Source organism: Apostichopus japonicus, chromosome 16, assembly GCF_037975245.1.
Source record: "Apostichopus japonicus isolate 1M-3 chromosome 16, ASM3797524v1, whole genome shotgun sequence".
Classification (NCBI taxonomy): domain Eukaryota; kingdom Metazoa; phylum Echinodermata; class Holothuroidea; order Aspidochirotida; family Stichopodidae; genus Apostichopus; species Apostichopus japonicus.
This window is the reverse complement of record NC_092576.1, coordinates 29,409,962-29,437,402: the sequence shown is the minus strand read 5'-3', so window position 1 is coordinate 29,437,402 and position 27,441 is coordinate 29,409,962. Positions and strand designations below refer to the sequence as shown.

At 39.6% G+C, this 27,441-nt stretch overlaps 2 protein-coding genes across 7 annotated transcripts in view; both read left to right on the top strand.

Moving 5' to 3' along the window:
• Positions 1 to 103: 103 nt before the first annotated feature.
• Positions 104 to 19,708, top strand: LOC139982693 (uncharacterized). 5 transcript variants are annotated; one of them, XM_071995741.1, is made up of 3 exons: positions 150 to 541; positions 2,069 to 2,310; positions 15,828 to 17,053. In XM_071995741.1, the coding sequence occupies exon 3, from the start codon at positions 15,844 to 15,846 to the stop codon at positions 16,738 to 16,740; it is 897 nt and encodes a 298-aa protein (XP_071851842.1). In that variant the 5' UTR covers positions 150 to 541; positions 2,069 to 2,310; positions 15,828 to 15,843; the 3' UTR covers positions 16,741 to 17,053. The 5 variants fall into 5 exon arrangements, with proteins under 5 accessions (XP_071851845.1, XP_071851842.1, XP_071851841.1 ...); XM_071995744.1 differs by lacking the exons at positions 150 to 541; positions 2,069 to 2,310 and adding an exon at positions 104 to 127 and having other exon boundaries at positions 15,828 to 17,054; XM_071995740.1 differs by lacking the exon at positions 2,069 to 2,310 and having other exon boundaries at positions 154 to 541; positions 15,828 to 17,023.
• Positions 19,709 to 20,352: 644 nt separating this feature from the next.
• LOC139982360 (prolyl 3-hydroxylase 1-like) overlaps positions 20,353 to 27,441 on the top strand; it is a 56,569-nt gene continuing 49,480 nt past the window's right edge. For both annotated transcript variants that reach the window (XR_011798149.1, XM_071995105.1), the window contains exon 1: positions 20,353 to 20,862. Coding sequence is in view for 1 of the 2 variants with exons in the window: in XM_071995105.1 (XP_071851206.1) it covers positions 20,401 to 20,862 (462 nt within the window). In the remaining variant the exon portion in view is untranslated. The remainder of the gene's footprint in view (positions 20,863 to 27,441) is intronic.

Sequence of the window (27,441 nt, the reverse complement as noted above, 5' to 3'; positions counted from 1 at the left end):
GCCTATAGGGTTGTAAGGCGGGAATTTATCGTGGGGGTGTGTCTTCCCACAGTCACGAATTGTGGGCGTACTAATTCTTCGATTTTGGGCTGGGCGGTCCAAAACTGCATGAAACTCCCATCATATAGTGAGTACCGGTTTGGTAGTGCCGTTTGGCCGTGACGTTTAGATTCCCGCAGGGCGGGTCACGTAAAAAGTTTCTGTTTGTAGTTTGGGGGTTGTTATACAGACTGGGATTGTTGTTGTTTTTTGTTGACCTTTGGTCCGTGTCCGTTCTCTTTGCACGTAAAAAGCAAAAAGTAACCAGATTTACATACTACGCGAACGAACTCACCGATTGCTGTAATTGTCCGCTAGTTTCAATGCGATCTTCAGCGTTCCAAAGCAGCTGGCTTTTCTAGTTACTAAACTCTGGTTATCCGTACGAAGCTAGCACTCGAAGTTCATTTAGATACTGCAACCACGTACAATTAGCCAAACATCATCCACATGTTCCACGAATCTAATTACGATTCAGGATAGCCGCAACCGTGTGGCCAAGGTAACCAAAGATAAGTTCGTAGGCCAGGTTCTCGAGTAGACATGGCCCTAAAAATTACTATGAGAAACGTTTGGCCTTGGTCTACTAGGCTAGGCTAAAGTTAGGCTAGGCATACTGTAGGTCACTAACGTTTATACAACGAGTGACAATGTGGGTTTAGGCCTTGTCTATGCTGAGGCCTAAGTCAGCTCTGTGGTACTTCTTGGTATACTGATATGAACAGTCCAACATTTTTATCTCGGTCACTTAACAAAGCTCTTCAACTCTTTTTACTGAAAGTAAGATTTTTGGAGTATTGCAGTTTCATAAGAGGTGCACTTCTGTACACATTAAAGTGCCCAAGTTTGTTTTGCAATGTTTTTATAATTATAATAAAGAATGTCTACTCATATGACATTGTAATATACCTTGAAACATCTGTATCAACAAGTTGAACAACAATTCAGTTTATTCTACCAACAACATCACTGGAATATGGAAAATATGCTAACTGACAGTACATTGGATGTGTTTTAAATGTGGGCCGGTCGCGTTGTTGGACGGTGACAAGAAGGTAGCATGTTTTGAGGGTTGGAGGAGAAGATGAGTGGTGGGATGGTGGTGAGTGGTGGCTTGCATCAAGGGTTGGTTCTGGTTCTCAACAAATTCCCTGTTTCAAACCGATGGATAGGATTAGGATGCTAGACGGACTTCTTTTCCATATTGGCTGTAGCCGTTTCTTGTAAAAGTTAGTTGGATGGTTTCTGGAATTATGTTACGTTTCTGCTGGTAGATGAGGTCCCCAAATTTCCTTATCTATGCCGGTGAGAGGGGGTCCTATCCAGGACACATGGGATGTCTGTTTTAGGCAATGGTTGTTACTGTTTCACAGTTTGTATCCTGTGGCAGATGGTAGGCTATATATATATATATATATATGCATGCTCTGCATTGTGTGGCTTCCAAGTTGTGTGTTGTATATGGGCTAAGGCTGGTGTCTCATTTATTCGAAGAGTGGTGTGATCATCATCTTGTAAATCTTCATGGTGATGCTAGCGGGTCCTCTTCAGTTCCGGCAATTCTGAAGTTCGTTTGACAAGTTGTTTGACTTTTCTCTGGTGAGACGATGTTGGTATCCAAGTTTGAGCCAACATCATAGTTCTATGATCACTGTGTATCCTGTGTGCTCCTTTATATGAGATTCAATGTCATTAATGATCAACTTGCTCCATCTGTAGTCTAAATGATCTTCTCGAGATATGGATATGGGATTACAAACATTGAATTAAAATCTGTCCATGACTGAGGTGTCTATGTTGGTTGGACACTTGTAAGAAAAATATGGTTCACTTGATCCATGCCAGATCCTCAAAATAATAACAAAATGTACAATATCAGTGTAGTATTATTCACCACCAAGACCAGAAAATACAATCTGATAGAGTATAAATCTGAATGCAGGGTATCAGGTTATATATGGTTATTTTTAGGGTAACATACGATATATAATGTTCAACTTACCCTAGTTTTTCTTACATGCTCCGATAGGCCTCCAACCTGAAGGTCCTCCCAAAGAAAACAGATGAGGCGCAACCAATTCAAACTTTCATCTTTCCTTGCTGGCCATAATCAGGGGTCGAAAATGTGACAATCCTCCACAACTATCATCCTGTCTACCCAACATACGCTTTTCTAGTGACTCAATTAAGGCTCCATGGCTATTATTGCAATTTCTTCCTCAATTGTTTTGCCACTTCTCCCAGGCATGTATATATAAGGGCAACATCCATGTAAGTTTTCTCTGCTGTTTCATGCTCAGCTCAACTTGTTTGCTAAATGTTCACAGAATTCGCTGCAGGGATTTTACCTTCATTATGCACCCTTCTATCTTACCTTTCACCTCAGGAAGACAAAACTTTGTCATCTTTGAGTTTCACTCAGATAATTGACAGAGGAGAAAACATCCAGCATGAAACCTACTGTAGGTACCTCAGGAACTTAACAGATTTTTGGCTCTTTAGAAGACCTAATGCTACTGTAAGGAAGTATGAGGAATTTTTTTTTTTTGTGGCTCCTGTTGGCCTTTGGGTCCGTGTCCCTTTTGCGTCCACGTTAAACGCTGCGTTAGTGAGAGATTTGTGTTTGTGGGTTTCAGTAGGGTTTTGGTTGTTAACAGACTGGGATTGTTTTCGGTTCTGTTGACCTTTGGTCCGTGTCCGTTTTCTTAGCACGTAAAAAGCACACATGAGGAATCATGAACATTATCTTAGGGACACATATACAGAGCATATAAATAAGAAACTGGACAACAGAGGGCAGGGGACTGAAGTCGATAAATATAATTTATGATCATATTTTACTATATTAATATAATATTTATATATTAAAACCGATAAAAAAATTAGGAATATGATAGCCTTACTGTTGGGGCGCCTCCAACAAAAAACATAGCAATATTACGAATAAACAGTTCTGTGTAAAAGATGTTGCCAGGTGGTTCCTCATTCTGTAACTTTATGGCTGCAAAGAGAGTGCCTGCATCTTTATTGTGCGTAATGAGAATTTGAACGTCATCTTCATTCAGTAAAATATAAAGCAAGTATATCACAAAGAGGTAGCTGGAGTAACTCTGTGTAGAAAGCTTCCCTGCATCAATTTATATTCTCCAGCAAACAAAGCGTAAGATAAATCCGTGACCACACAAAACAGTCAACAAAAGAAGCACCAGTGGGAAAAATATTTCAAATTTGTTTTGACAAAGAACCGTTACTGGTTTCTTGGTGGCCAAATAAATAGGTGGATGAGGAGTTCAATGAAGGGGGGACAAACTAGAAACCCTCCCCCCCCCCCGAAAGAGTTCAGTAATGATAATACTGTTTAGTAAGTTGTGCTACTAACCATCTAAGTTTTCTTTCATTTCTTGAAATGCCTTGTCCAGCTAAAAAAAGCGAAAGTAGTGATTCTCACCAGCTGAACCTCTGCAATAAACTCTATATTGGACATGTTTCTGTCTGATACTGTAGGTTCTTTACGAACTTTTTTAGTGTTTCTGCTTCTTTCCGAAGATTTTGGGCTTTTGAGTGACTACAGTTCATATAGTCTGTAGCTCCCTGTTGGAGGTGCGGAATTTTTCGGCGCTTTTATTAGCTTTCACTGATCGGACATTTGCGTCTTTTAGATGACGATGAGAGAGGTTGAGAGAGAGAAAGTACATTTTGCATGTTGGAGGAGAGGAAAGTAGGTCTTTCTAGAAAATTTGTTGGCCCTAAAAAGGGCCGTCTTCTCGAGCACACTCCTACTTCTACCTTTTATAAGGTTGCTTTCGGTTCTTGGCCTTTGGTCGGCGTGACACTCTGGTCTCCTCTCTTTTCGCTGACTTCTGGAGGATGGTCTCCAAAAGCCTGTGTGCCTCCGGAGCTTCCAGTGTTGACTCTAAGTCCGTCTCTGCTCTAGATCTCTTTTCAAGAAACCTGTCCCGTTGCCTTCAGCTTGGCGGGATAACTAGTCTCTCCAGATTCTACGGAGGTTCCTGCCTGCTCGGTGGAGTACTTGATTCCAGGAACAAGTAAACTCCTCCGAGTGGTTCAGTTGCGCCGGGAGTCTGGGTGGGTTTCTCTGAACCTTGAGTTGGTGATAAGTAGCGTTTTTACCGCCGTCTATGCGGGATATCTCTTTAATGAGAGTGAAAACTGGAGCCCCTTCAACGTCTCTGCGTGGCTTTTGACCTTCTTGTAGGTACCTCTTGCAGCTTGATCCTGTTGTCGTTCCTTTTAGTAGGAGTTCTTTGCCCACAGGGTATGTCTTTTTCTGAGGAGAAGGATGAGTCTTTATTGACTGGTGAGGCAGAGATCTCTGGACTGAGTGAGTCCATGACTGGATATAAAGCAAGTATATCAGGAAGAGGTAGCTGAAGTAACTCTGTGTAGAAAGCTTCCCTGCAACAATTTATATTCTCCAGCAAACAAAGCGTAAGATAAATCCGTGACCACACAAAACAGTCAACAAAAGAAGCACCAGTGGGAAAAATATTCCAATTTGTTTTGACAAAGAACCGTTACTGGTTTCTTGGTGGCCAAATAAATAGGTAGATGAGGAGTTCAATGAAGGGGGGGACAAACTCGAAACCCTCCCCCCCCCGAAAGAGTTCAGTAATGATAATACTGTTTAGTAAGTTATGCTACTAACCATCTACGTTTTCTTTCATTTCTTGAAATGCCTTGTCCAGCTAAAAAAAGCGAAAGTAGTGATTCTCACCAGCTGAACCTGAACGCTACCCCCAAGACCAGATAAACAGGAAGGATATACCCTATTTTGTTGATAGTTTAAGATAAGATAAACTTTTTTAAACCCCAACCTTTATTAAACCTCTACCTTTATCGAAGGGTTTGACAATAATAGAGCGGTCGTTTTTAATTGCATTTAGTGCAAAACGCTCCGCTTTATGCGTGTTGCTATTGACGTTTCGGATAGTAACACTTGCCATTTCGGTTTGTGTTGCTTCCAAGTAGTCCTCTAGGTTTTTACTAAGTCATGTTAGGTGACCATGTAGAGGGTAGACGGAATTTTGTAATCCCTTTTGCATTTTATTCTGCATGATGAAGCGGATTCTCATTTTTCTTTTTAGGTCTTTTAATGATTTGAGAAGATCACTTCGTTTAGGTTTTACTGGAGTTGCTATGAACTTCAGACCTTTTCCCAGCTCAATAAACTCTATAATGGACATGTTTCTGTCTGATAGGTTCTTTACAAACTTTTTTAGTGTTTCTGCTTCTTTCCGAAGATTTTGGGCTTTTGAGTAACTACGTATAGTCTGTAGCTCCCTGTTGGTGGTGCGGAATTTTTCGGAGCTTTTATTAGCTTTCACTGATCGGACTATTTGCGTCTTTTAGATGACGATGAGAGAGGTTGAGAGAGAGAAAGTACATTTTGCATGTTGGAGGAGAGGATAGTAGCTCCTTCTGGAAAATTTGTTGGCCCTAAAAAGGGCCGTTTTTCTCGAGCACACTCCTACTTCTACCTTTTATAAGGTTGCTTTCGGTTTTGGGCCTTTGGTCGGCGTGACACTCTGGTCTCCTCTCTTTTCGCTGACTTCTGGAGGATGGTTTCCAAAAGCCTGTGTGCCTCCGGAGCTTCCAGTGTTGACTCTAAGTCCGTCTCTGCTCTAGATCTCTTTTCAAGAAACCTGTCCCGTTGCCTTCAGCTTGGCGGGATAACTAGTCTCTCCAGATTCTGCGGAGGTTCCTGCCTGCTTGTTGGAGTACTTGATTCCAGGACTCAGTAAACTCCTCCGAGTGGTTCAGTTGCGCCGGGAGTCTGGGTGGGTTTCTCTGAACCTTGAGTTGGTATTAGGTAGCAATTTTATCGCCTTCTATCCGGAATATCTCTTTAGTGAGAGTGATGAGATTTGACTGGAGCTCCATCAAAGTCTCTGCGTGGCCTTTGACCTTCTTGTAGGTATCCTCTTGTAGCTTGATCCTGTTGTCGTTCCTTTTAGTAGGAGTTCTTTGCCCACACGGTATGTCTTCTTCTGAGGAGAAGGATGAGTCTTTATTGACTGGTGGGGCAGAGATCTCTGGAATGAGTGAGTCCATGACTGGATATAAAGCAAGTATATCAGGAAGAGGTAGCTGAAGTAACTCTGTGTAGAAAGCTTCCCTGCATCAATTTATATTCTCCAGCAAACAAAGCGTAAGATAAATCCGTGACTACACAAAACAGTCAACAAAAGAAGCACCAGTGGGAAAAATATTTCAAATTTGTTTTGACAAAGAACCGTTACTGGTTTCTTGGTGGCCAAATAAATAGGTGGATGAGGAGTTCAATGAAGGGGGGGGACAAACTCGAAACCCTCCCCCCCCAGAAAGAGTTCAGTAATGATAATACTGTTTAGTAAGTTATACTACAGTACTAACCATCTACGTTTTCTTTCAGTTCTTGAAATGCCTTTTCCAGCTAAAAAAAGCGAAAGTAGTGATTCTCACCAGCTGAACCTGAACGCTATCCCCAAGACCAGATAAACAGGAAGGATATACCCTATTTTGTTGATAGTTTAAGATAAGATAAACTTTATTAAACCCCACAATGGGTAATTGATTGCTCGTGTAAAACAAGTGTATAATAACATCAAAGTATGAAAACGTGTACAACAGGAGGAGCGAACAAAAATCGGAAACAATATAATGCACTGTGAGGAGAGGACGAAAATAATAACGAAAATACCAACAGGGCAAGCATTAATGTCTGAGAAGTAGGTTGTGTAGTTTCATACATTGTGGAATGAAGGAAGAGGGGTGTCTGTTACTGTAGTTCTAGAAAACGGCAGCCTCATCCTACCACTTCTAGGGATGATCGCTCTATCCAGAAACTCGTGGACTGGGTGGTCTTCATCAAGAAGGATCTTTTCCAACTTAACCCCCAGTTGGTGTTGATAGGACGAGGCCAAGGTTGGCGGACCATCCCCAATGATACGACTTGCCTCTCTGATCAGAACATCAATACGATGTGCATCTTCCTTCCTGACGTTGCCTACTCATGAAATCAAATTATACTGCCAAACACCACAAATAATAGAGTTATAGAACATGGCAAGAATGTTGTTATTAATATTAAACTTGTTAATCATACGCAGACAATGCATCCTAGAATTCAGTTTCTTCATTAACATATCAACGTGATCATGCCAGACGAGACGATTATCAATCATGATCTCAAGATATTTATCATTATCAACCCTTTCAACAGTACTTCATTTGACAGTAACTTTCTGTATACCTCCTCAGATTTCCAAAAATGACCAGGATGACCAGGAGAATAAAAGAGTGGTCTGAATCTATGTGATAATATGCCCCCAATCGATATAAGTTTGATCCCCAAACTGAAGAATACACCAAAATAATTAAATGAGAACAATGTAAATTGTGGAATTACTACTTTAATGAAAATTGAGAAGCAATTGAAAATTAATGCAAGTAATAAAAACAATCCAGAATACAGTATGAATATGAGCTATACATGTAAGCATGAATACTACAGGAAATGTGATAAGAAGTCAATAAAATTTTGAAAATAAATAATACAGGAAATAAAGTACACAGGAATATAAGAACTTCAAATGAAAATAAATTGTACAGAAACAAAAGTGTACAGGAATATAAGAACTTAACCCAGGTGGCAATTAATCGACTTACAGGTACTTAAACAGCTGTGAAATAGTTATGTTTTTGCAGCCAGGGCCTTTTTCGCTTTTTCCCGTCTAGTGTTTTGCTGATGTGAAATTCTCGTTCAGGAAACCAGAGATATTTTCCTGAAGTTGCCAAGTAGTATCAGAATGGTCTCCCCATTTCACTTTATAATACAACTTCCCATTATATCTTTTGACATTTAAACAAATGCTTAGCAATCTTGAAAGGAATGTTTGTTATTTGGGTGTGACTCTCAGCATTCCCTGAGCCTTTGTTACTGCTAAGGCTAGACTGAGGTGCATTGTGTTTACTGTACTGAATATCTTCAGGAGACAGCTCTTCAGTATTAGGGAGTGGGTCTGGAGTGAAATTGGGCCTGTCATGAGGGTCAAAGTAAATTAGGAACCTATTGTATGATGTACAGTACAGTACCAATGACTGGACTTCTTTGTTGTCTTTGCAATTCAGAAGCTTGGACCACAGGAAGCTTGGACCACATATATAAAAAGGATCAGTCCACTTTAATATGTACAGAACAATCTTGCTGAAATTCCTTGAGGAGCTTTCCTACAATAAAGCCATGCCCTGTCTCCAATGGTATACTCTGGTACATGTGTGTTCTGATCATACAGGGCTTTTTGTTTTTCCCTAGCAGCCACTATGTTTTCTTTAGCTATGATACGAAACATCTCAAGATCCTGTGTGACAGTGTCAAGATACGACTAATCATCTCCTGTAATATTATCCTTAGGAGTTAATTGATTATCAATAGGTGTACGCATCTCCCTACCAAATAGAAGAAAATAAGATGAAAATTTACTGGTATGAATTTCAGGAGATAGCCTGTATGCCATCATGACTGCAGGTAGGGTAGAAGCCCAGCACTGGGATTCTTTTCCACAGTGTGCAAGAATTGTCTGTGCAATACTAGAAAAGGTAGTGATTCTCGCCAGCTGAACCTGAACGCTACCCGTAAGCCATATACCGCTAGCTGGATCTAGAGCTTGTACCCAGGGTTTTAGTGTAAACTTAAGGTTTTCCATCTTTCTTCTGTGAATGCTAAATGCAGTAATAACAACCAAGAAGCAAATTTGGTAATAACTACTGTAATGAGGTTCTGTATTGTTTAATGGCAGGAATAAACTTTTAGTGATTTCTTAGATCTAATGAACTATTGTTTCTTAAAACAATCATTGTTACGCAATCCGTTTACGAAGCCTTATCAATGTACTTAATGAATCAAGAGAACCAATAGAACGGTTGAAGATACTTGAAAAATCAGTTAATGGAGCAGAAAGAAATGTCAGCCCCCATGACTCCAACTACGTGTCGTAACCATGCGGGAAAGGTTGAGAGTGGGGAGAGAAAGAAGGGTGACAGCAGGTAATGAGAGAACCACAAGAAAATACAATTATACTGAGGTAGCCAGTTTAAGCACACGTCTATTCAATAGGATAACTGTAAGGCAAGTGGTGAGATATATACAAGAATGAATGAAGCCTGGTGACGTATATCACAATAGCGTAGGCTGGGAGGTTCAGCCGTTTGGTGTAATAACAAACAATTCATATGAAACTATGAATCTACTATATTCCTCCCCCCTTAGTCAAAACAGTGAATTTAAGAGTTAAAGGGAGCATACGCAGGTACTGTATATTCATTTAACGGCTGTAATATTCCGGTGGCTTCCGGTTACGTGAAGGATATTCCTTTCTAGTGGAAGAATCTCCCGTGGGACCTTCTTCCTGAGTACGCTCATTTATTATTGCAGTAGGAGGTGTCTTGTTTGACATTGCTGCATCATCATGAACGTCGTCGGTATCCTGACTGGACATCAAGCTCCTGAACAATTGGCATGGTATCAAATGCGGCTTCGGGTCAGTCGTCAAGTTTGGATTCTCAGGGGTGTTTGCAGAATGCTTTGTAATCTGATCTTGGTGTCGTTTAACGGTTATGTCATTATCAAGTTTGATTTTGAATGATACAGGTCCTGTCACTTCAATAATGTTTCCGGCGAGCCACTTTGAGCCTCTTGTCTCAAAGTTACGGACGTACACCTTTTCCCCCTCACAGAAATTACGAGGTTTTGTCATGTTGCTGTTGCTGATTCTGTTGTTTTAACAGGACTCTTATTTTGAATGTCCGGATGGACCAGATCAAATCTTGAACGTAATTTCCTCCCCATTAGGAGTTCAGAAGGAGAAACACCTGTGACAGTGTGTGGAGTTGTAGTGAGGTGAAGTTTTGAATATTCAGAGCTTGGTACTACAGTGGTGTTACGTCGAGGTTGACACTACACGACTATACAGACTATACCGTACGATAAATTTCAATTTAAAATTTTTAAAAATTCTACCCGAAAAGTACAGGTGTTTTAGCCTGACGATAATTCAAGATGCAGACCGACCATTCATGAAAGGTTTAATCGATCGCTATTGTTAAATTTTCCGTCGGTAGCGTCGGACAATCCCGACGATACCAGGCCTACAGTCTGTTCATAAATTAAGAGAACTACTGCACTGAACTGACATTGCTAAGCGGCTTAGCCCAAGTTGGGGACCGACCATTCATGAGAGGATTAAATCGATCGCTATTGTTAAAATTATAGTCAATAGCGTCAGTTAGCCCAGACGATACCAGGCCTACAGCCTGTTGATGAACTAAAGACAATGCGCTTCTAAACTTACTGTACATTGCTAGGCGGCCTAGCCTAAGTTGTCTACAGTATTATCGCAACACGCACGAACTTCGATGCAAAACAATGTAACACCTCACATATATATAGCCTAATGTTTTACTACTTTCCCTGTAACAAAATAATTACCTTGTGTACCTTTCCGAGTGCAACGGTGTTTAATGTTTACAATCCACTAACGATAATATAGTATTGATGAAAGATTTGTTTCTTTACCGGCAATATCTTACAATATAAAGGCACCATAAGGTGAAGAATTAAACATCTGCAGACCGAACACAAATTTAGTGGATGTTATCCAGAATGTTAACAGTGAATTAATAGATTTAAACTTCCATTTAATTTTGTTGTTACGACCTGACAATGCAATGCAGACGCCGCGGCGCCATTTGAATGTAACATAGTTAAATGGTCGGAACATCAAACACACCCGCAGCAATTCCCACGCGCGTTATCCAAGGGTCGACTTCAAAGCTTGAGGGAAAGTGGAGGGGTGGGGGTGGGTGGTTACGTGCTTAAACAAAGACCTACAGGTAAGCGTACATCGTTATTTTCATATGAACTGATTTTACTACAGACACTGAAAAGTATTGAGAGAAGATTTAATTTTTGAAAATTTATTTTGAACCAAATAGACTGACATCAGAGCACATTACGCAACTTTAGATTAACTTAAAATCGAATTTTAAAATGCATTGTAAGTACTGTACATGCTATATATCAGTACAATTTCGGAGCTTGACCAATATGATCTACTAAATAAAATCACACTCATGCTATTCGTAAATTGAAAAACATTTTTTAAGGCAACACCTTTTATACTTTGTAAACTTTAAATCACTCATAACTCGAAAACGGAAGAAAGATACAGACTTTTATCGGCAGTATGAGGAATCGTAAAATGCGTTCAAAATAAGCTCTATCTACAGTAAATTGTTCAACATTCTTTAAATATAGAATGAATAAAATGGATCTTGTTTTGTGTAACTACTGTAGGAGACAACTAAAAAGATACTATTTGTGCTGAAGTTCAGTTTAAACTCACAGAAAATTGTTACATTACAACTAGATAAGGTTATATACTGTCGCATTAGCCTTCTCTCACAGTTGCTGCCTGTAGTGCCTGTTGAAGAGATCGATGGTTGTCTTCAATCGTGCCCACTCAGCTTCCTCTGCCTGATGTGTCGGTAGCGGTGCAAAGTCAAAGATGGATTGTCTTATTTTCTGTAGGCGGTGTTGATCTAGTTGGGTCTTGCCACGCTTCCCTGATGTGTTCCCATGTACTCGCTCTTCCGCCGTAAAATATTGTACAACCAAAAGTTTTGCCATTTGCCTTCGATCCTGGCAACATTTAGCCAGGAGAACATGGATGGGGCTATCTTGCACTTGCAGTGGTGCGGGTGCGGGCGAGGAAGACAGAGTAAGTAGAGCATTGCCGACTGCACTGGATAGCTCAATTGGTGGCGGTGTGGCAGGTACAGGCATTGGGGAAGTTGTTGGTGCCTGCTGAATTAACCCTTGCTTCCTCTCCATCTCATCCACTCTCTTCCTTAACTCTGCAAGTTCTTCGGACTGCGCTAACATCTTCAAGGTTAATTCTGCAAATCGTCCGTCGCACACGGCTGAGCAACCAAAGGCTGGAGTAGCCCTCGACCACTCATCCGTCAAAGGTGGGGGATTGCCCTCTGCTGTGGCTGACAATACCGCTGACTGAAGCGCCATTGTGGCAGCATCCGCGCATCCATATGCCATCCCTTCTGCTTGTGGCGGACCTCCATCATCCCCTGGGGCTGCCGGCCCAATGGCTATCCTCGTTGCAATCTGTTAAAACAAATGAATAAACAAAATGAAGGTTACTGTATTAGGTATGCATCGTTTAATCAAGTACGTTCCGTCTGTTTTTCTGCTTTAAAAGTTACTGTAGGTGTACTGAGTAAAGAATTATTTTACAGGGACTGCAGAGAAAACTCTTTTTTTTTCTCTTTTTCTTTTTCTTCTATATCCTCCAGGGGGTCACACTATTGACCAATTGCTGGACACCCTCTTCACCCTACATAATAGTATCGTACCACAGTTAATGTAGTAACGGCATTGTACAGTATACATGCACATTAAATATTTAGGTTCCATCAGCGAACTGTATCACTACGCTGAATGGAAGGCACGCTAGCGTGGTGCATCCCATATTGCGAGCGTGGGTTTCCACTTTCCAAATAAACGAACGAAGTAAAGTGAAAATATATCTAAACACAAGTAAAAGAGAAGGTATTGCAACTTGGTATCAAATAAGATTTGGAAGATTAGATGTTCTACTCGAACATTCAATACTATGCCGCTGTACGAAATCTTCAATCCAGTCCTCCTTATTGTTGCTCAGTTTTTTGGTCCAAGGGAGTGTAAAGCTCATGGCCAAATGACATCTTAAATGGTGACAAACCTGTCACTCTATGTGATGTGCAGTTGTAGACGAATACAATGTGGGTCAGTAATTCAGGCCAGTTTCTCCTTTTCTTTGGATCCAGTGATCGGATCATTCCACAGAGGGTCCGAATAAACCTTTTGGTTTGCCCATCCCCTTGTGGGTAGTACGGTTTGGAACGTGTCTTCATTTTACCGTAGAGTTTACACACCTCTTTGATGAGATTACTCTCGAAGTTTCGACCTTGATCGGAGTGTAATCCTAATGAACTCCATAATGGGAAAACTGGTGTGGTTTGGTTTCTGCAAGGTATCGACTGAGCAAATTTTGTGAATGCGTCTGTGATGACCAGCACATCCTCGTAACCACCCACAAACCGGATATGCCAGTAGTGGGGTAGTTGACAAATGTTCTTTAAGCTAGTTGAATGCTTCATCTGCTTCCTGGGACCAATCCAATACTCTCTTCCTTGAACTCTTCCCCCCTATTTCCGTCGGTTCATGACCTGCTGACATCTTGGCAAAGCCAGGAATATTTGTTGGGACGTGGCCAAACGGGAGAGGGATGGAATGGGTAAGCCTGTCAGTAAAGAACGGTGACAACAATAAACGCGACACTCTGGTGTTAACGTTACCGTCTTCATTTTATTTAGTAAGGGAGGAAAAACAGCTTCATCCCAACGAGATCATTTAAGTATCAGATCCAGAGTAATGGATGACAGCGGCCTAGTATTGAATGTTCGAGTACACAGAATCAAACATCTTATCTTCCAAATCTTATTCGATACCAAATCGCAATACCTTCTCTTTGACTTTTGCGTGCAGAGTAAATAAAACTTCAATCCGTAAGCCTTCACACAAGGTTTAGGTACACACAGAGGTATGATTGGTGGAACATAACGTTTGTACAGGAAGTTAAGATGATAGAAGGTTAGCAAGACACACATGCTGACGTAAATCATGAGCACGAAATGCAAGTAGGAGTAATATGAACTTCAATAGGAAGCCAGTGAAGATAATTTAGAATTGGGGTGGTATGACAACTTCTCTTTGCTCCTTTGATTATTCAATCTGCAGTATTTTGAATCTTTTGAAGTTTCCGAATTTGGAACTCAGGAACTCCACCTAACAAGTTATGTACAAGAACTGTACATGATCTCTGATCGACGTACTTCCTCATTAGACCAATGTTTCTTAATTTTCAATTAGTGGAGCGACAAACATCAACATGCTTATTAAAAGAAAGATGTATCTCAAAGAAAGGCACTGAGGTTCTTGACTGTAGAAGATACACGTACAGACTCATTTCACACAGAAAGTGGAGGGTAGTTTCATCTCACAACACAATATTTTGATTGACAAACAAGAAACTCAGTTTTATCATAATTCAATTTGAAAATCGTTTGAAGTAAATCAGCTATGATCTTTCATACCTTCCATTCTGCTGAAAGCATTTTGTAAGTTGTCGTCATGAAAAGACAAGGAAAGAAACAGCTTGGTATCATCAGCAAACTAATGAAACTGTTGTTAAAGAAGGTATTTGTAGGAAAGTCTGCTGTCTAGTCTTGCAGATCAGTTTCTATACACATGCTAATATGATTCACTCACTAGTTGTATATACACTACTATGTTCACTCACTAAACAATGTTCACCATAATGTTCAATTGAAAGTTCAATTGTATGCTCACTTGATTGTTCACTTGATTCGTCTTCGTTACGGTGACACATCCGCAAAAAGGGACAATATCTCACCACACACACGCCAAGAGAGTAATTACTGTAGTTAAATCTGACACGAGTACTGATATGAGTGACAGGATTCACAGAACCACTGGAACTACTAATGAGGTCTGAAGGCAGACTATTCCAATCCCTAATTGTATTTGGAAGAAAACTATACTTATAGCAATTGGTACTGGCATACAATTGGCAGAAATGCATATCGTGCATGTTCCGACTCCTACGCAGAGGCTTCCTTAGGCAGTCAATAGGAATCTGAGCCTGACCATGGATGCCCTTAGCAAATAAGATGATTAAGTATAGATTGTCCAAAACTTACTCAAAAACCCCACCAGTGATCCTGTAGGAAGAGGAGAAAACAAAGTCAACACTAACATCTGTGATGACGTATAATATCATGTACTGTATAATATAAGTTCAACGGGATACAAGGATAAAAGTAATGAGCCTAGTGGTACACCACAATCAAGTTTACGAGATGCAGAAAGAACATTTCCAATTTTCACATGTTGGTGACAATCAGAGAGACAAGACTGGAACCATCAAAAGGCAGATCCCTTTATCATGTACTTTGAATGAAGCTTACTCAATAAAATGTATCAAATGCTGATGAAAGATCCAATAGAACCGAATAACCTGTTGGTTGTTATCAAGCTCCAATGTAATATAGTTGTGGACTGCATTAAGGGCAGTCTCAGTGCTATTGCTATAAGCGGATTGATATATGGTCGAGTAGATCTTCCTGAACATTTAATATTTGCAAAAAGTCAAATATATATGCAAAATTATATGAAAATTAATGAAATGATAGTAATAAGTAAAAATATATATGCCAAAAGTAAAATATATACAAAATTATATTAAAATGTATAAAATGATAGTAACAGCCTACAGGAACACATAATTTTATGTTGAAAGATAGTAACTCCTCAATTGAGCAGAATGGTTGTCAGGGTTTGGCAGTAAGAAATATAAAAAACCATTGCATTCACAAGAAGGATATTTTACGGCAAGGAATGTAAGATTTACACTGAAATTCCAGTGCAAAACATCTTCAGCTAGGACTAGGTCCTGAGATGGAATTTTGATACTCTTTAAAACTCTACAGTGGCCCATAATCTTTCCAGGGTTACATGTGCGGTTGCCTACACACTGCCTTACTGTACCAAGCGCTACAGCTCAAAATGTATAGTAAATTGTCAACTGTGCATTAGTATAAGGTATCTTTACCCAAGTTTCAATATCTTTCATTTTTTCTTTTTTTGCCCATAGAGTTCCATCAAGCAGTATGGCTGCGCCGGAGTCGCTGGATAAACCTTTCGATCTGAAAGGTGATTCCGCCGATTTCAGGACCAAAAAAGTTGATGTGTTTGGATCTCTGGACGATATTGAAAAGTCTTACCAGTCTAACCTCGCAGTTAGATCAGAGGATGATCAGGACGCAGAGGCAGACTCTAGCGAATTAAGAGACGACGTCGTTTCCAATTTTGACGACGGTGGCTTTAAACGGCCTCGGTCACCAGGACGTTCCCATAGGTCCGCCTACTCGCGCAGAAGAGAGTTTAGAACCAAAGCATGGTCCAGGAGGGAGGACTCCAAATGGAGGAATAATAAAACAGCAGACTTTGAGCAGAATCCTGCCAAGTGGAAGAGATATTCTCTGGAGGAGACATCGGTCTGTGGGAATACCCAGAATTCCAGGGTAGCATTCGACCTGATCAGACAGTTGAAGCAAAGACGAGAGGAGGGAGAGGGCACGAATCAGGACTTGGCCCCCGCCGACCTCGGTCAGAAAATAGTCTTCTCGAAACCGGAGGTGAAGGTCGACGTAAGCGAAAGGCAGGAGAGCTGCAGCGATGTCCATAAAGTGCAAGAATATAACTTTGGAGTGAAAGTTGCCAGACGAAAGGATCACAGACCTGCTCAAGGTGCCACCGATGATACAAAGGAACATTCTTCGTCTGGCGTCACTCTGTCTTTACAGCACCTGGAGGATGAAGTTACAGGTGACCGACCACCTGATGTCTTGCCTAAGGTAGAGGACAATTCAGATACATCCCAAGCAGCAAACCCAGAGGAAAATGTGGTGGTTTGTAGCGATTCGCCAACAGCAGCAGTAGTAGGGTTCAAAAAGAGGAAAGGAAAAAGAAACGTCAGGCATCGACAGGAAGAACAGGATGACTAAAGAGAAAATCTGAAGAAAAAAAAAACTATGTTAACTGAGAGTAGTTTCAAGTTGAACATTTTAAACAGTTTTAAAGTGTAGTTAGTTCTATTCCTGTTAGGTTTCAATGCAATGGACATGTTATCATCATTGGAATGTTATTTTTTAACCATTGATGTATAAAAACATTCATGTGAAAGAGTATTTTTCAGTTTTGGTTATTGTAAATCAGGAATTTTGACCCTGTTCATACATTACAACCAAAAACAGTGTATGCAGCACTGACTAGCAACACTCCACAAATTTAACAAAAGGAAGTATGGGATTAATGATAGGCCTTATATGAGATAAGCTTATTATGATTATTATCACTGTTAGGTGTGTTCAAAATTACTTCAATGTTTTCAGTGATAAGTTGGATGGTGGAAAGCCTCTTGAAATGCACCTCCCCTCTCCCCCCTCCCCAAAAATAATTACTGTAGGTTGCTGGCCATATTTGAGTTGGGTGACCCTTACTTTGCATCCTCAGGGATAAAATCTAAATGCACAACCAACCTGGTGGTAATAATTTCAAGAATAGGCAAACCCAATTGTTGTTTGCCTGACGCTTCTGACCAGTGGCAGAGCTAAGGATATTGGTCAGAGGGGGGGGGGGGGGCGAGAATGGTCTGTAGGGGCGCTTTCAACACTATTTAAGCGGAGCGCCACCACAGGTTGGCGCGGAGCATACAGAATTTTTTTTGAGTAAAGATACTCCCTAGATCGCCGGAAATGACCCTTTCCGGGCCTTGCTATTTTGCAGATAAACGAAGAATAAATAGGTGTCATCGCCATTTCATCAGAAAATTACACCAACAAAATGTTGCAAATGTCAATACTGTAGGTATTTGAGAGCGCAATAAAAAAGTCAGTAATCACGAATAAGTAAAAAGTGGTAAAAAGCTGAAATGGGCGCCAGCAGTCAATTTGAGTCCATTAGTGTAAAGATGCTCTGCCACTGACAAACAAATCTATTATTGTAAGAAACATATTTTGGTTTAAGAGAAACAACTGTTTAAAATGTGGTCAGGGGGCTGTCGTACTGTCTCCCTAGTCAGAGTAACACTAGTAAGTCTATCAGGGGCTGTCTAACTGTACCCCTAGTCAGAGCTACACTAAGTGCTGTTAGGTGGCTGTTGTACTGTCTCCCTAGTCAGAGTGACACTAGTAAGTCTATCAGGGGCTGTCTTACTGTCTCCCTAGTCAGAGCTACACTAAGTGCTATTAGGGGGCTGTTGTACTGTCTCCCTAGTCAGAGCTACACTGAGTGCTGTTAGGGGGCTGTTGTACTGTCTCCATAGTCAGAGTGACACTAGTAAGTCTATCAGGGGCTGTCGTACTGTCCCCCTAGTCCCCCTAGTCAGAGTGACACTAGTAAGTGCTGTCAGGGGGCTGTCGTACTGTCTCCTTAGTAACACTAGTAGCTTTGTTAGTTTGTCTTGCTTATAGAAACATTTCATCATAGACTTAGTACATAGCATTTGGAAAAAAACTCAGATCTATCAAGGAATATGTTCAAATTGTCAATATGAATGGTCCAACGATTGTTCATTTAATACTGTGTACCAGCTAACAGTTATTGAAAAATCAAACATGACTATATAATAAAACCCCAGTTAACTTAAATGTGATTGCTGATATCTGGAGGTTTAAAGTCTGTGCTTTCATTTCTTTATGCTTAAAGGCAAAGTATTGATTTTTGCGTATTAAGCCCAACAAGTTTCTACGTACTCTGGTTACAGCCTTTAGGAAGGTTGGAGGTGCTCTCTAGGGTTATCTTGCTCAGGTTGTTGATGATTACCCTCAGTATGTTGCTGTGGCCACAAATATGACTAATAACTAGGTGGGGATGCCTCCCCTGGGGGAGGGGATGGAGAGGGGGATGGACAGATGGGGAGAGGAAGTAGTATCCACCCAATAAGTTTCAATAAGATGACATTGTGGCCATAAATTACAACATGTATTTTTGTGCTGGCAAATTTACAATAAGAGAGCTGATTATTGGTTGAAATACTTTTGAAGCGTGTGTCTTTGTTATATCAGTTGCAATCTTGCAAGGAGGAATAGTTGGTGAAGTTAAACCGGTTTCAATTCTGTGACCCAGATTGCCCTAACTGTTTTATGCAAATCATATTGTGAAAAATTTGCATAATATTTGGTAGGTTATGTTCCAAAGCTTTGACAAGTGCTGTAATCACCAAAGAATCACAGCAGGCTTTATATTTGCAAATATGTTCTCAGTTGATGAGGTTAACCGTTTTGAATGATTGCCCTAACTGTTTCATTCAAATCATATCGTCAACAGTTTGCATAATTCCTGGAAGGTTATATTCAAAAGCGCTTTGACAAGTGCTGTAATCACCAAAGAATCACAGCAGGCTTGCAAATATGTTCCCAGTTGATAAGGTTTAATTGGTTTCAATTCTGTGACCTAGATTGTCCTAACTGTTTTATGCAAATTATATTGTCAAAAATTTGCATAATACTTGGTAGTTTATGTTCCAAAGCTTTGACAAGTGCTGTAGTCACCCAAGAATCATAGCAGGCTTTATATTTGCAAATATGTTCCCAGTTGTAAAGGTTAAACCATTTTCAAGTCTGTGACCCAGATTGCCCTAAACTGTTTTATTCAAATCATATTGTCAAAAATTTGCATAATACTTTTTAGGTTATGTTCAAAAGCTTTGACAAGTGCTGTAGTCCCCAAAGAATCACAGCAGGCTTTATATTTGCAAATATGTTCCCAGTTGATGAATGAGGTTAAACCAGTTTCAAGTCTGTGACCCAGATTGCAATAACTGTGAATGCCGTGAAAGACCCAGTAAAACTTGTATGGAAGCTGTGTCTAGGAATTTAATTTTACAGTAGTTACAAATGTTCTTATGTCTTTAGTTCACAGTGTCATTTTTGCTGTGTCTGTTTGATTGCAGAAGGTTAATATAAAGCATTCTAAATGAATCAATAAACTTTAAGAGAAATTTTACCTGTTTAAGTGTATGACTTGACTTGAGTTGTAGTACCTTTTATTGTGTGTGCTGATCCGGGACAGGGAAGAATAAACTAATCCACATTTGTGCACACACCCACAAATTGAGAAGAAATTAAGAAATGAATAAAAAATGAGGGACGGGCTTACCCAATATTACAAAATTTCTTGTGTACAGTGCATAAATGTATAATATGAACAAGTGCTACATCATAAACAATTTCAAAAGTTGAAAAAAAATCTCTATGCTACATCTATGTAACCTTATTTCAACAAAATTGCAGAGGGGAGAAGAACCCCTTCCTTCACCCCTCCCCTTTTCTACGCCCCTCCCTGGACGGTTTGACATTTAACCCTCTTCCCCAGTACAGGACTCTGATGACAACAAAGAAAAACTCACAGGGTGTTTTCATTCCCGGGGTAACAACTTGCAAATCTTGATGAATACAAATATTCTAGCTACCTAGTCGGTTGTTTCAGTTAGCAGATGGAATACCTCATTCTGGCCAGGTAAAGAAAACACGACGTCTACGTGGTATGAAACTTTCACCTAAGTTAACAAACTTTCATCTCTGCTGGGTGTTGGTAGAGCCGGTACGGAAAAGTGATCAAATCTCTGCCAGGATTTGGCCGTTTGGGTTTATTTTTGGACCTTCATGCGTTTGCTTGTCATCATGGCACAAATAATCAGCACGTTTACGAGTTTAGGTGTTTTTATGGTGACTTACCTCCTATTTTGCACGGTTTGTAGTCAATTACAAATTGCACCTGGGACAACTTACGATGAACTTTACACGACGGCCATTGACAAATATAACGAAGAAAAATGGGAAGATATGATATTTTTCATGGAGAATGCCATCAAAGAATTCAAGTTTTATCGTGTGAAATTGACAGAATGCCGAGTCAAATGCAACAAAATTGGCCGGATCGCTCTTCCAGACAAAAACTCACTTAATGAACTGAAGTTTTTCCAAGCCTTGTTCAAGAAAGCTGCATGTCTGAAAACTTGCAAGTCAGCAAAACTTGGTGACCGTCCTGAACGAATCAGCGAAGAAGCTACCAACAAATTTCTGACAATGATGCCATACAGTTACCTTCAGTTTGCCTATTACAAGGTTTAGTATTAAGAATACATGAAAAATTACTACGAACTTTATAGAATGAGGTATTGAAGGGTAACATTGGTCTTTAGGCCTACCACTTCATGCATACCACTACCAAAGTACCTGTACGTGTACAGTACGCTATACTGTAGCCTATGTTAGGCCTGTCAGTGTCAGCATAATGTAGCTCCTTGCGTGTAACACTGATTGATTGTAGTGCAAACTTGTGTACAAGCAATGGCAGGTGAGGTTGGATGTTCATACATAGGGACTAGGGTGCAGTTTAGAGACCAATCATGGTGCAATACCTTTTAACTGTATGTTACTTTAAAGGAAAAGGTTAGGGTACTGTTATACTTGGAGTTGTATGTCATTTGAAGTTAATTTGCAAAAATGAAAAAGAAATTGAAAGAAATCAATTGAGATTCAGAAGCAGATTCCATGATACTGTGCAGAGTTGGTACCCTATTATTAAGGGTGGGGCTTATTCGCAGGGCAACCCTGCGAATAGCCCGACAAACATCTTATTCGCAGGGCAGCCCTTCTAATAGCAGGACACAGACACCTTATTTGCAGGGCTGCCCTGCGAATAGCCAAACACATACATCTTATTCACAGGGCAGCACTTGCGAACAGCCGGACACATATACCTTATTCACAGGTGAAGTGTACTAAGGCCATTGTTGTTGTTTGTTATTGTTCTGTTTTGCACGTATGCTGCTTACGTGACCAGTTTCAGGGTTTTGTGAACTGCCGCTGTTGGATTTCTCCATTTGCCGAAATTGAATGTTCACTGCCTCCATTGCTCGGGCAATTTCTTGCGCTGTTTTCAGGTTTAATGAAGTTCCTTTCCCCAGCAATTTCCGACGTAACTCTGACGAACTGCATTTTTCGATCAGTTGATCCCTGATTTGATCCTTTTGCGTAGTTTCAAAGTCACAATTTGACCATATTGGCTTTCAGGCAATGTCGGCTTTTGGGGAATCCCAAGATAAGCTCCCTTAAAATAAGCTTTTAAAATTGAACTGCTGGGGTTCCAAACTTAGCTTATGAAGTGGCTAAGACTATTTGGGCCCAACAGGTTGGCTTTTTCAAGGCCCCTAAACGGACTGGTATCAATAGCAAAACCGGCCTTTCAAGCCCCTTTAATATGGCTTAAGTAGAACCTATCTTTGACGTTATGGGGCCATAAAGATTGGCATAATTGAGGACCCCAAAATTGACTTTTCAGAAGCCCTTTTTGCATCTCATAAATCTGGGACCCTTAACACATGATACTTGATGTCCCTGAAATTGGCTTTTGCCTTGAACATACACATTTTGAAATTGATATCAGTATGGGGACCCGAGAAACTTCCTAATGAGCCAGTTTCCTGGGTCAGGGGTGGATGGGGGAACCACCCTCGCCTCTTTAAGCTATGCCGTTCCTTGAAAGCTTGTAAAATGATGCATTAACTGGCCGTCTACCTGTAACACTGTTTTTTATACAACAATTTTTTTAGTTAAATTTATGAGAAACGATAATTGGGTCTGATGGTCTGCCATGAATTTTTTGGTGTTAAAACCTCATCTAAGATTCCTGAGAAAGTGATGGAATATGGTCATCCTTCAAACTATGACTTTTCTGGGTTTAATAGCTGCACTGGAAATAAGAAAAAACTTCACCCCATTCACCCCATTCACCCCAACCCCTGCATAGTGTCAACCATACTTTCAAAGCTATATTTGCAATTTACATATTCTATGAAAATTAAGAAATAAGAAGGCAATATTAGCATTTGTATCATTTTCCTTTGTATTTATAAACTATTTACTGTACATTACACACAACTCATGCACACAACTCATGAAAGATACACTTTTTGTCTCAAAACATGATATAAATTGGCGCTTTAACGCAAGGAGCAATAAGAAAAGGTAATGGATGGTAGCATTTAATCTCTGTGGATTATTCTAATCCTGGATGAAGTTTGAGAAACATTTCCACAATTTTGATTCAAATCTGTTTGAATATTTTTATCTTACAGTTGATATGTCAATTTCAAAAGGAATTGATGCATATTTTTTTAAATTTAATTTAAGGGAACGAATCGTCTGTGACTGGTTGAAACTGAATGAAGCGAGCCAATCAAAATAATCATCACTACTGCACGAACTGGTACTATAACACTGAAGAGAAAATGACCTTAAAATTACTCTTTGACTTCCCGTCAAGTATGTGGCAGAGTGTGCTATTCTTTCAACTCTCAATCAATAAGTACCTGGTTCGATCCCCACTGAAAGAACTTATTAATCTTTATTTTCCCCCCTCTGCAGTTAAATGTAAATAATTTGGGGTTTTAACTTAAATGTAAATTCCAGTTTGTAAAACTGAATTACTCATTAATTTTGTTGAAAAATACATTTTATCTGTGGAAGGGTCAAGAAAAACACATTTGGGAAATTTTTCTCATGTCTATATTCCCCTTGCTACATAATACCTACAAGTACAAGTATAAAGGAAAACCAAAATGCTAATTTAACTTAAAGGGGCAACGCCATAAATAGTTGATTTGGTGTTTTCGCTTCAAAACCCCCCAAAATAGTAATAAAATAAAATAATGAGTCACAAAAATTGTTTGTGTTAATTAACTTGAACTGAAACAGTCCTGGAAACTGATCTCAGGAAAGGCATTTTAAGATGACCCCCATCAAATAATTTAAATGGCATCCAACTAACTCTAATTTCTAGAGGGACAGCTGTAGGCAATCAAAGGCAGCACAAAAACCCTTTGAAGCTCCAGTGAATTTCAAAGATTGCAGTAACGTTAACTTGTAACTCGTTTTGACTGCAGCACAGTAATGTGGTAGTCATGAGTGGAACGAGATTAGTATTTGGGTCGCCACATTCTGATAAGTTAACCCGGCCCGAAGCTATCTGGATTTGAATCAATAAAGTGTCATCAGATTTTAATTTTATAATCATAACTTAAAAATGGAATAGTTGCTCATAATTCTGTTCAACTTCTTGGTTTCAGTGGATATTACAACAACACCAGGTGTAGTTGAACATGAGAAATCAAAAACTTGTCTTTGATAGGACTTGCACCATCTTTCGGGTATCCAGTTTTCATCAAATTGCAGATTTTCTTGTATAGTAAGATGGGGTAAAAAAAAAACGTTTCCTTAAAGTTTAACATAAAACTCGTTAGGTAGATGCTTAGGTAGATATTTTAGCATTGTCAGTTGACAAATGGGTATACCTTCCTAAATAGCCATAATAAAAATTTCAATCACAATGAGTAAAGGAGAAATTCCAGAAATGGGGTGGGTTTTTTTTACCCCGGCTGTTAGTCATTTTTGGGGTAAAAAAAAACCCTGCTGGGGTAAAAAAAGTCCACACTGTTAAAACAACATACTACCAAAGAAAATGTGCAAAAACCACCAGAAATAGTTTCAGCACACTTTAGAAAAGCTTTATTTGGGCATTTTCAATCGAGTTCTGCATGAATTAACCTATTGCCAAACGATAATCTCCGGGAAACACACCCCACCTTCCGAGACTAAGCAAGATTCTATCAAGACTGTTTAATACACCCTAAAACATTATTGACCATGTTTTAAAGAGTTTTATTATATATATTAGTATCACATCCAGCTGTGGGGTTGGGACTTAGGGTAGAGATTAATTTAGGACTCTACAAATAACAAGATAACCATATATACAGCAGACATATATTGTGTTAGGCTATAACACTAGGCTAACATAGCAATAACTTAGGTTAAGAACAGGCAACAGTTAGTTATAAAAATGTAAATTATTATATTGGTAGAAATTAGAGGAGCATAGATGTACTCCCGGTGTCAATCATATAGCAATTCTAACATTCTGTGATAAATATAAACCATTTGGGAGGAAATTAGGACTGGTCTTTTTTTACCCCAAACGGACACTAAACCGTGGGGTAAAAAAAAACCACGTCATTCGAGAAAAATGTCAGATCGTGCGGGTAATTACATTACTGATTCATGTAGGTACACCTCTTGTTATCATAACCAAGAAACAAAAACCTCTATATCAGTTCTAATATTTTTGCGGGATAAAGTTAAAGGACAGTGTTCAGAACTTAAATATTTGCTATTTTTGGAGTATGGGAAAAATCGGCGCTAAAAGTATCGGTACGCCGATGGAAAGGAATAGTAACAATCAATAAAGTATGTCAGAATTGACTTGGGCACCATGGTTTTCACATACACCATACAAAAATGTGTTTCTATTTCTCACGACTTGTAGTGGGGGTGGGTTTTTTTTTACCCCAACTACCCTGTGTTTTTTTTTTACCCCGTCTTACTATAATGCAATGATACATATATGTCGACACGGCAGTTGTGTGGACTTCCAAAAACGCATGAACAAGAACATTTCGGGTTAACTTCAACTTCTGCCAAATTGCCCTGAAGCGATACTCAATAATGTGATGCCTTAACTGCACTGACAGCTGCATAAGGCTTTAACTGTTGTGCCAGTTGATATTTATCGTCAAGTTTGCTGCATATTGTGTTGCAACATTCTGGATTTGTTTTATTGTGTCATTTGTATCATGGACATTATATGACAAACCAAAGAAAGAAATTGACACTGTGTAGTTTTGTTCAGTTGGATAGCCTTCCTTAGTATCCCCTTGATGCAATCTGAAATGGTTATTTGACTTTAAAACAGTTTTCAATTCCTTGTTATGACGCTCTAAGCGATTGTTGGTGTGGTTTCTCAGGTTCTGGTACGATTTTGTTTTGAAAGCGGCCCAAAGCTAAACACAACCGCTCCAATTGTTATGAAAGTACTAAAGTCAGCTGTGGCAACTTCCTCCATATTCTTCACTGACTGGTTAAATGTCTCCTCATAGTTGGCATTAACAATAGACTGTATGCAAGTCCTTATTGTCTGCTTTACATCTGAAAGTACTTAATAAAGTCAGCCGTGGCAACTTCCTCCATATTCTTCACTGACTGGTTAAATGTCTCCTTATAGTTGGCATAAATGTAACCCCTCCTTTCCTTCGGTCAAGGTAATTAGGACAATGGGTCAGCAATATGTGTATCAAGTGGGCCTAGGCTTCAAGACAGGATAAAATTGTCTCCATGTCCGAATGGTTCAATGCTGATATTCAAAACAACTGCTGAGTCAGTTCTACACAGGTTTACAATGAAAGACACAAAACACAAAGAAATGTACCATGAACTACTTATATTTCCAATCCTCCAATCGTGGGAAATGGGGATGTTATAAGGCTATCAATGGCACAAAACAATAAAAAGTATCTACATTACAAAATATGTCAACTCGACCACACTCCTAGATATTAATTCTTGCAGTTACATAGAACATACTGGTTACTGTGGTACTGAACACTGTACATCAAGATGCAGCACAGGTGGTAAAGACAATAATAACAATAGTAAGGTTACAGTGTGCACTGTACTATACACTGAGCATTTAGAACTTAGAAAACTTAAACTTATTGTCTATGGCCATGACAAAGGTTACAATAAAAGAATACTTAAACTTATCTGGTTTTACACTGGTGCTGTCGCGAACTGCTCGCTTTCTTGCTTCAACGCGGAAAGTTCATTTTCGCGAATTAAGGTTCCGGTGTACATCAGTGTGCTCCATAATAGACTTGGTAATATACTGCAGTCCAGCGATTTACAAAACGGTATGACAATTTAACAAAATAGTTAGGGTTATAGTGACGTCTACAGCTCGGTGGTAGCCATCCGGTTCCTTAGATAAATGCAAAGTACAGGTAGACTCCAAGAACAGCAATTAAGTAAAATATAAAAAGTCCATGGTAACCATCTCGGCAAGATCAGGAACAGTGGCCACAAAGATACTAATATGACATCCTCATCATAATTTAAGAATATAACTTTACATGATGAACATCTTCGAAACTCCCTATCTATACAACACTTTTTCCTTTAATAAAAATATTATAAGTACAATAGATCAAGCAAGAGAAGTCTTGCTCTCTCCAGGTGAAGAAACAATCTCTAACTACAACAAGATACAATGTTACCAGAACTATGTGACAACATCTCTAGGCCACATGGCTTCCCCACATCCTATTGGTTACTTCTAGCAAAGATCCCGTTGACCAACTAATAAGATGACCAATCAGTAATTACATGATGGATTAGTCCTTATAAATATTCATGTCACCATGTGCCTTCCCTTCCCCAGCTCTGGGCTATTTTGTAACCCTGTCCCACCAATACACTGTGACTCTAAATACCATTGTCCCAGGTATAAACCACAAGCGCTATTGTCTAGCAGGCTCAGTTTATCTCAGGAGAGATAAGTAGCAAAAATACATACAAAAAGGCTTTGTGAAAGTAAAATAACCATCACTAATCTGCAATATACTCAGCAGAGGCAGGAAGTATCTGTTTACTCTTTTTAATTAAAACTATCTACACTATTGACAGAAACTGCTTCTACTAGCAAGTGAAAACAACAAACCCACTGTGTCATTCATGACACCAGGGTTACACCTTCCTCTTCTGAACATAACATCGTCCCGATGTTCACATGAATATATCCTCAAAACGGAT